The sequence below is a fragment of the Pimephales promelas genome, chromosome 6, assembly GCF_988280905.1.
Source record: "Pimephales promelas chromosome 6, fPimPro1.hap1.1, whole genome shotgun sequence".
Classification (NCBI taxonomy): domain Eukaryota; kingdom Metazoa; phylum Chordata; class Actinopteri; order Cypriniformes; family Leuciscidae; genus Pimephales; species Pimephales promelas.
In genome coordinates, this window is record NC_142774.1 from 17,306,899 (window position 1) to 17,317,071 (window position 10,173).

General features: G+C 38.0%; 1 protein-coding gene across 2 annotated transcripts in view; it reads right to left on the reverse strand.

Moving 5' to 3' along the window:
• Positions 1–5,903: 5,903 nt before the first annotated feature.
• Positions 5,904–10,173, reverse strand: part of nlgn4xa (neuroligin 4 X-linked a) — a 161,102-nt gene continuing 156,832 nt past the window's right edge. For both annotated transcript variants that reach the window (XM_039649528.2, XM_039649529.2), the window contains one exon: positions 5,904–8,225. In XM_039649528.2, the coding sequence (XP_039505462.2) occupies positions 7,337–8,225 (889 nt within the window). In that variant the 3' untranslated portion in view covers positions 5,904–7,336. The remainder of the gene's footprint in view (positions 8,226–10,173) is intronic.

Consider the following 10,173-nt stretch of genomic DNA (forward strand, 5'->3'; position numbering starts at 1 on the left):
AAAATGTGTTCGGTTTCAAATCGGTAAAATTAAATCTGTAAAATATACGTAACGAGTGGCACATAACATAAAGTAACATGGCATTTTATTTTGTTTGAAAGTTAACTTGTCTGGTCGGACAACTAATTTTCTCTTCTACTTGTCCTACACAAAATCCACTTGTTCCAGACAAGCGAACAAGCCTTAATGTCGAGCCCTGGAATAGCTGCTGAAACTAGCAGGGATTCAACCGGTTAACGTTAGATAGGCTTGCTAGTTCACATGATACTCTGGTCAAACTGTTAGCTAACATTCCAGCTGTCTGGACACATATATTCCCAGCAATGATGAGATGACTTACTGTACGATATGATATGTTCTTCTTTGTTACTTTAGCGAGCATCCGGATCTGAGCCTGTGAAAATCTTAACCAGATACCGCAATACTATTTTCTGATTGGCTGTTCGACTTCGATAACTATATTTTTTATTTGATTAACTGGTGCGTGGCAGGGCATTTAAAGCTCTACGGGGAACTCACTTGATTGCTCTATTCACTGTTTAAAAAATAGCGCCGCAACTTGGTGTGCGTTATCCTCTTAATGTCTATGCGTGAGAAATACAAGGTGTGGCGTGTGAGCGTGTGAACAGGTTGAACAGCGTGACTCGAGAGCCCTGCATTTCTATAAAGTAAATATTCAACAGAGTGTGTCAATTACACGTAGGAAAGGTGTCCAGAACGTTTATATGTATTATTTGAGTGATTTTGGGAACTAAACTTACCTGAAAGCAGAGAAAACAACAGTGAGAGACGCTAGTTTTGCAGTTTGTCAGTTGATGAGGTTCCCTCGTTTCCATGGTTTTCATCTGCTCGTGCGCGCTCCTGTCTTTGAATCAGCTTTTGCGACTTCGCACGTACGCCCATTGAAACCACAGAACATGTCAAAAGGCACACAGAATTATAACATTTAACAATTTAAAATATCTTTAATTTTAAATAATGAATTTAAAACTCATTGTGTAGTTTATGACCCAATCACTTGACAATTGTTATACCATTTTGCTAATGTAGGCTAAGCAATTTCAAGAGACATCTGTATTAGGCTATATATATATATATATATATATATATATATATATATATATATTACATTAAAAGAGAATGTGAAAGCACTCTTTATATAAATTAAAGATGGTAATGAAATTACGGGCCTGTGACGTTGCAGTTTCGTTGCCAGTAAGTCATAAAATTACCAAGTAATTAGAGTACGTATCTGCAACGTTGTTGGTTATTTTATAACCTTAGGAGGACATACTGACGACGTTGTGGGTTGGTAATATGATGGTAATGAAACTACGGGCATGCGACGTTGTAGTTACGTTGCCAGTAAGTCATAAAATTACCAAGTAATTACGATTAGTGCACGTACCTGCGATTTGTCACGGGGTGGTGCAGGAGTGCAGGCAGAAGGAACAGGAGGAGTCCGAATTCATACGAAGATACATATTTAATTCAAAATTACAGGCAGGAAGACAGGATAACACCGAGTAACAATCAACATCGACCGACAAAGACAGACTGAATGAGATGGAACTAAATACAGACAGGAATCAAACATAACGATGTGAAGACAGGTGAAACTGATGAATAAGACGAGGAACAGGTGGCTGATGAGGGAGTGAGTTCAGGAGTGGAGACAAGAGGATCCTGGGAAGTGTAGTGCAGATGACGAAGACAGACTGGTGCAGACGGAGGACTGTGACACGATTAGCTTGTTCAGGAGTGTTTGATTAGTGCTGGAGCTAAACTCAGCAGGAAAGGGGTTCTTGAGGGCCATAGTTGTTCACCCCTGCTCTAATGGCTCTTTCAGACTGCACGATTTTCAAAGTAGTCAGGTCGCTGCTCTTTTCACACTGCATGACTATCTTGGCCAGCATTCAGTCGCTGCTGTGTTCACACTGGACGATGGATCGGCGACAGAAGGTTTCACACTGCATGACTTTAGAAAAATCGCCGACAGACTCTGTCTAGCACGCTGCACGCAAACTACATTTCACAACAAACACGCGTGAGATATGAAAAGGAAACAACGCGCGACACCACACGTGCAAGACCGGAGTTCTCACGTGAGACTTTTTTTTTCGACCCGGTTGTGGTACAGCTGGTGAAACAGACACGAGTGCTCCTGCCAAATTTCTACTAATTTTTCTTCCATTTATTGTGTCCAAATAAACCGAGAAGAAGCTTTTTTTGTTGAAACAATGCCACATCATGTTGATATGTGATAACTCCTCCCCGAACTCCCTGCTGCTCTGTATCTTGCTCTCTCACTGGCTGCCGGTGATCGCCGATGTAGTTTTCAGTCAAAACACTTTTCACACAGCAGGATTTTGAATCGCCGACAGGTCCAGATATTTAGCATGCCAAATATCTCACGGGCGTCGGCGACTCGTCGGTGATTCTCTCAGTTCGCGTCTTTGTTCATTCACACTGCGTGATTGTCACTCGCGTGAACGAGCGCCGATTTGCCTGTGATTTCGGGCATTTGTCGGCGATTTCTCAAAACCTGTCGGCGAGCCAAAATCGTGGCGAAAATCATGCAGTCTGAACTCGGCATAAGGGGGCTTTCACACTGGCAGTATAGTTCAGAACGGGGCACGGTTCGCATGAAAAATCGCTAATGTGAACGCTGTCATGGGACCCGGGTGCGCACTGGGGTACTGAACCCGAGACTACCTGGAGGAGGTGGCCTGAGTTCGGTTGCTTCCGAACCGTGCCGCGGTTCGCGTGAATGTGAAAGCAACACGGATTTGGGCACGCGCACTTGTTCAGGAAGTAAAGTCTCCTGCGCATGCGTTTTAGCTTATTGTGATGTATTCAGTTAAATAAAACACTTGTAAGGGATGATTTACATTGGATACGAGCGAGAGTGAGCCTGCAATGTATTCGTGCATTGCATGTCAAATCAGAGCAACACATCTGGTAATCCACTGTCTCCGCAAAAGAGTCCGTTTGCAAGCAGCAGAAGTCCACCTTATGTGACACGCATAGTAAAGCTGTATTGTTCACTCAACTGCTCATAATAGCAGCAAATTAATTTAAAAAAAAAAAACAAAACAAACATGGACAAATTAATAAAAACAAATTAATAAAAACAAATATGCTCGGGCTCGGGACCACGCTCGGCAGCAAACGAGCCCAGTGTAAAAGCCCCATTAAAGCACCTGTGATGGTTATTCCATATTGACAGGTAATGCATTTAGGTAAGCTGATCAGTCGTTAAAAAAAAAAAAAAAAAAAAAACGTGCCTGCATCTAGCAATGTTACTCAAAAACTAAGACAAAAAAAAAAAATAAGACTTGACTGAAGCTGAAGGACAGGGGACAAGAACAGCAGAGTTGTTTGTATATTCATAGAATGTTAATGACAAATATTGTTCACATCACTTGTCAAGACAGATGGGGGAATGGAAATTGAATAACAGTCTTCCACGTTTGTTTATTTGTTCTCAGCTGTCATAGTTTGATATAGGAGCACATGACTAAAGAATATGATTTTGTTTGTTGTTTTGGTAAGACAAGGTTACGCAGGACCTATGTTTTATTGAAAGGCTTACTTCTTAAATGAGAATATGATAGGAGGGAAGTTAAAGAAAGCAAGAATGAGCGGTAACACTTTAGAACACTGTATCTTACTTACTGCATAACTAATAAGGAATTAATGAAGAACTAATAGGTAATTATTCATTAACTACTTCTTCACTACTGTTAACTACTAAGGAAGATGTGTTAACTAATCAGTATGTAATATAATTTTATGATTGTGTTAAGTATCAGTTAGTTAACCAATAGCTAATGAATTCTGTCATACCTCCTGAAGAACTACTATTAATGATCTATTAATTAAGGTTCAAGAAAAATAACTGTGAAGTAACTACTAATTAACAGTCATACACAGTAGTCAGTTTGTCATTCTTCAGCACTAATAAGAAAGATAAGTGTAGACATTTACCTATAGGCTATGATGTGCAAATAAGCAAACACATATCATGTATATTACACCTTATTATTATACTTAGCTGGCTGCATACATTTTAAACTTCTTTTGCACCATTCAAGTTCCGGCTATATCGCGGTAGCCACATACACTGAGCCTGGGTTCTCCCAAGGATTTTTTTCTCCATTCTGTCACTTGATGGAGTTTTGGTTCCTTGCCACTGTTGCCTTTTTCGCCTCTCTTCGCCTTTGTCGCCATTGGCTTTTGGCTTGCTTAGTTGGGGACATTTAACATTTAACTTTAATTTAACAATACTATTATAACATTGTTTTCCTGTTATCTATGTGAAGCTGCTTTGAAACAATTTGTATTGTAAAAAGCGCTATATAAATAAAGGTGACTTGACTTGACAGTGATTTGGTGACACAAGAGCGCAGGCATTTGCATCCTCCTCTGAAGAGTTCTAAGCACCACCGATTTGGTGCATTTCTTTAGCAAAATACAGATTTGTGTACGTTTTTTAATCCTTAAAATCTTTACTGTGCTGTAAATCATTTTGTTTTATGCAAGGCAACATACAAGGACACGATGTCAGTTACCCTATAGCTAGCTAAATCTATTTACATCAGATGTTAAAATCTGTTCTCAGAGCTGTGCACTGTTATGGGCAGGTTATGGAGTCAAGTATTTTTTATTTTTTTTTAATTCTAAAATGTTTGTTAAATGAGTTTAAATGTAAACAGTATTATACATGTTAAAACGAAATAAAATTTTATACAGTAAGTTTGATTTGATTTGATTTTGAAGTATGTGGTATTTCTGTATTAATTACTAATGGGTTCCCTATATTTTCACTTTAGAATACTGTTCCAGCTTTTAAGTAATTCCTGCAGAATTATTTGATACTTATTTATTAATTACTTATAAGTTCCCAAATAATCTGAGGTTAGTTTTGTATGACTGTTCAGTAGTTACTTCTTAGTTATTTTTCTTGAACCTTAATTAGTAGATACTTAGCAGTAGTTCTTCAGGAGGTATGACAGAATTAATTAGTTATGATTAACTAACTGATACTTAACACAATCATAAAATTATATTACATACTGATTAGTTAACACATCTTCCTTAGTAGTTAACAGTAGTGAAGGAGTAGTTTTTTACCTATTACCTATTTACCTATTTAACAAACTAATTACCTATTAGTTCCTCAATAATTCCTTATCAATTCTGCAATAAGTAAGATACAGTATTCTAAAGTGTTACCGAATGAGCATGAATGAGTTTTCTCCCCCCTTCTGCTGTCTAATTGATTCAGATTTGCTTGACATTATTGTGAACTTTTCAAAGAACAGAGGCCATCAGTTTATCTTGTAACAACCACAAAAATGAATAATTTTCAAATAGGGATCATCTAAAATGAACAAGATGTGCACTGGGATAAAAAAAAAATCGAAAGTGCTATAGCCTTTAGAATGGTAAATATCAAGTTAAACACAAGGTGTAATTTAAAAGACAAAATAGAGTCCATAATTTAAATGGACTTATCAATTATAAGAAGGAAAGTATATTTTGCATTTTGAATAGAGTACATTTTTACTAATGCTAAAATGTGTGATTATTGTGAAAGAACATCTTCACATTGTTATCGTCATCCTGGGTGCAAGGTTTCATCAAAGTAAAAAAATCTGAAGACACGTTTTTTTTTTTTTTTTTTTTTTTTTTTGAAAATACTGTCATATTTTATTAAAAATGCGGCAGAAAAAAATTATACAGGTGTCCAGCCAGAAATATCTATCACTTAAGGCAAAAACTGCAAACAATATAAGACAAACTATTATTTAGAATCTTGACCCTTGTGGTTCTGACAGTTCAAGGGTTAACTTGTATCATGAACTGATATAATATACAATTGTAACTCTATTCATTTATGTTTAAATTATTTCCTGCACTTTCAACGTCTTTGTTGTAGGATGCAGAACTGAAAAATATCAGGGTTATTTTTTTTTGTTTGTTTGTTTGTATTTATTTATAGTAATCATAATTATTTTTATGTACACTCATTCACTTGTGTTTTAACCCAAAATATCACAAGCCTGGCACAATACTTTATATATTGCTAGCATGTTACAAATAGAAATATCTAACATATACTTCTTTACAAACATATCCAACTAATATAGATACCCAAATCCACTGCCTGTGTTATTTATTTATAGATATTTTTAATTATACAATGCTGGTCACATCTGAAGCTCAGGCAGTGATGATACAGAATAATAATAAATAAAAAGAGAGATTTATGCAGTAAAAAAAAAAAAATGCATTTGGGATGTGGGTAGAAAGTTGCTTGACCCCCAAACCCTCCTTCATCAAACCCCCAAATTATAACAAAACCCATTACAACCAGTCTATGAACAGCTTAAATAGGCAAATTCACCCAGCTCTGTAATGTAATTAGATGCAGTCTTTCTTATTTTTAACATCTGTATGGGGTCACGGTATGGGGTTATCAAACGTAAAGCATCAATCAAACATGCAATATTCGTCAAACATCGGGACAAAGGAACACTTAAATGACTGAAATGGATATTTAGAGGCTTTGGAATAAGAATGCTGTCCTGTCTTTTATTTATTTTTCAGGCGTAAAGGCTGTTTAGCACAGACATGATTTCAAAAATAAAAATTAAATATAATGACTGATTTATTTACACGCACCTTAACGAAAGCTCATTAATAGGCATATTTTGAACTAAACAACAATAAAAGATTCTTTAATTATTTTAATATTTGCATTTGACTCACAAGTATTTACATGTTGTCACTTTTACAAATTGTGTCATTATTACATTTCAGGCTGGGATTTTTGAAATCAGTCCACATGTTCGGTATGTGACAACACTCTCAGAAAATAATATTAACGTGTTCTTCTGAAATATAATTCTCACATAATAACATTGCTCTCATTGTTGCTCTTAGTATATGACATATGTTATGGCACATACAAAGTTTTGTTAGATCCTTTAACCTCTGTCGTTTGTGTGTATATTGTCTATGCAAGCAAAAATGTCCTTCAGAAAGAGTTCTTGTCTTTTGGTGTAAAGTCCCATGCCTTTAACAAGCTTGGCTCCAAGTAAAGTATTACTTTAGTAACATTCTTTTTTTTTTTTTTTTTCGCAAGTAGGTCATTTTTGACTTTGATATATTCTGCAAGAAGGCTTCATAGGAAAATAACATCTTATCCACCATGATAAGTCTCAAAGTGGAACAAAGTCAGCACAGTTTGCCATGACAAACAAAGGTCCTTAACCACCAATGCCTTAGCAGACCATGTCCATTAGTTCTGAAAAGGAACTTTCAGAAGCTATACCCTGGTGGTGGAGTGCCCATGGGGCAGGTTGGTACTGTTCTGACTACCACCAAAAGTGTTGAAATTGTGCAGGGGCTGCATTCCGGCCAGAGAGTTAGGAATCATTGTTATGGTACTTGGCGTCATGAGCGGGATGTCATCGGGCGAACGGCGCAGAGTAAGCGTATAATCGGCCGGGCAGGTGAGACGAAGAGTATCGTGGGCCTGTAGTGAATCACACTCATGATGGTGCTCATGCTCCATCTGCTGCTGTTTCATCTGAAGTGACATCAGCTCCTCGCTCTGCAAATGTGCTATGTCATTAGTGTTGGACACCACATTAGCCGGAGCAGAGTTCCTCTGCGGGCTGGGCCCTCGTCGGTTGGATTCGTGACGACGTTTATCCTTCTTGTAGTAAAGAGCTGCAAAGGCCAGAATGTTGAGGAAGAGGAGAGATGCACCCACCGCGATGGTCACACTGAGCTCAGTAGAGTAATCACGCTTTGTCTCGATAACCACCGCTGAGTCGTCACCCAGATCATTGCCTTTACGCTGGTCTGTTGTTTGTTTGGTGTTGGCGGGAGGAACACCAGGATGACGTGTGGTGGACGGCCATGTTTTACCTAGTCTCTTAGTGTATGGGAATGGCGTAGTATCCTGAGGAGGTATCTTAGTTGTGGTCGAGACATATTGAAAAAGTTCATTGATGTTATGAAGATGAGGTACCAGCTCTAACCAGAAAGCAACCTTAGTTGCGCGATAGTGATCTCTCACCCTTGGCTTCAGCCCAATGTGTAAGTAGAGCTGGTCTTTGGGGTTGTATTTAGACCAGGCCACTTCCTCGAAACGGTTAGGCTTTGTGTGGATGAATTTGGTGTCCTGTGGAACTGGTTGATTTGGATCTCTAAAATAAGAAATAAAAAATAAAAACATCAGTATTGCGTAACAAATTTACAAGCAAAAAGCGTTTAAAATGCAGCGTGTGCTTTAGCATTGCTGTGTTAAAGAGTAATTAAAATCACCTTTTTTATGGCGCTTTATATAATTGATTGTTTCAAAGCAGCTTCACAGTAATAAACAGGAAAATGATCATCAAATGCAAACTTCATTATATACGAGACAAAATAATTGTCTTCTACAGAAGACAATAGTGTTATCATTCAGCTCAAGTTAGTTCAATAACAGTGTCGATGTTGCAAAATGTGTCAATCAAATTGTCTATAAGGCAGCTAGATCTACAGAAATCAATGGTGTCATCATCAAGCTCAATTAGATTTGAGTATTGTACTTCAGTACTTCACTAAAGTGGCAAAGTGTACATCATATTTACCATTACATCCACTTTGCTTATATGACTTATATAATCACACAGTTAGGTGCATTCTTTTTAACACACAGGGTATCTTTTTAGCATTTTTTGTTGTGCAGGGTACACCATTGCTTTCGGAGAGAAAATGTTGGCGTCAATACACAGTGATAATGTATTAATTCATGAAGAAATGATCTATTTGGTTACATTTTTTTCCACTATGACATTTATGTTTACATAATAGTATTTACATTACACTATTTAGGCATTTTGAGCATGTAACCCAACCTAACCATTTGTATGTTATATAATATTAAACACAGAATATAAGTCACAATTGACTAAAAAAAGTACAAACATTTAAAGTGTTCCAAGGCCAAATGATTGATTTGTGAGACCCAAAAGCGATCACAGTCTCCATCCGATGTAAAGCTCAGATCCTGTTGACACATTCAAAAATTGCTGCCAGAAGAATTAGAATGTCTTCTTTGAAAGCAAAATGGTATTGGCTCTAGTGTGTCTTGTGACCGATTGCATCATACTAATGTTTGAGTTTATCTTTTGAATGAGGTATGACAGTGGCCCTTTCCCAAATTACACACTACATATACACTTTTGGGCTTGTGGACTTTCAATGGCTGCCATGTGCGCAAGACCATAGAGTGTCCCATTTGTCATTTTAGGTTTCAGAAGGGTGCTCCCAAGCACCCCTATTTGCGGTCAGTAAGCGCCCTTGATGCACACTTTTGCCAATGCCGCACTGAAGTGAGCTCTGCAGCAGACTTTATCACGACAGTCAAAGCGGCGTTATATCACGGAAGGGTGGACTCGTGGGAAGAGTTTTTTTGGAACAGGGCCAGTATGCATTCATAAAGAAGGACCATTTTCATCTATTAAAACCTTATGTTTCACTCTGTTCTTCGCATAAAGATATCATATAGCTTCAAAAGTCTTCCAATGCAAAATACTTATTTGTAATATTTTTACACTGTTTTTTTTTTCTGGTCAGTTCCCTATCGGCCAGTCACTACAATGTAGGTCATGACTGACCAATAGGAATCTTGCTAGAGAGGCCAATTCACTTCGAGTGAAACTAAAACAAGCCAATGCACACTGGCGTGCAACCATCCGCACCAGCTGCACGGCCCCGTCAGCGCGGGTACATAATGAGCAGTTGCTGCGATTGCACTTCAGCTTTTTGCTTCTGAGCCATAGCACTTCAATGCCTCTGCTGAGTTTGAAAATAAACAAGAAAACTTTTGGATCTCTCTTCTTCGTTGCGGGCATGATGGCACGGCAACGCAATCAGTCTCTCTCTCTCTCTCTCTCTCTCTCTCTCTCTCTCTCTCTCCCTCTATTTCTGAGCAAACAAAAGCTGTTTTAACAGCTGATAAGATCCAGCAAGAGAGGTTCAGCGCACACACGGGTGCACATTCCTGTTTGTGGTCGCTATCACTGTTCCGAGAGTAGTCCCTAAAAGAGCTTACACAGATAGTTCACGTCTTTTTAACCCTCTGAGACCTAAGGGTATTTTTACAATTAA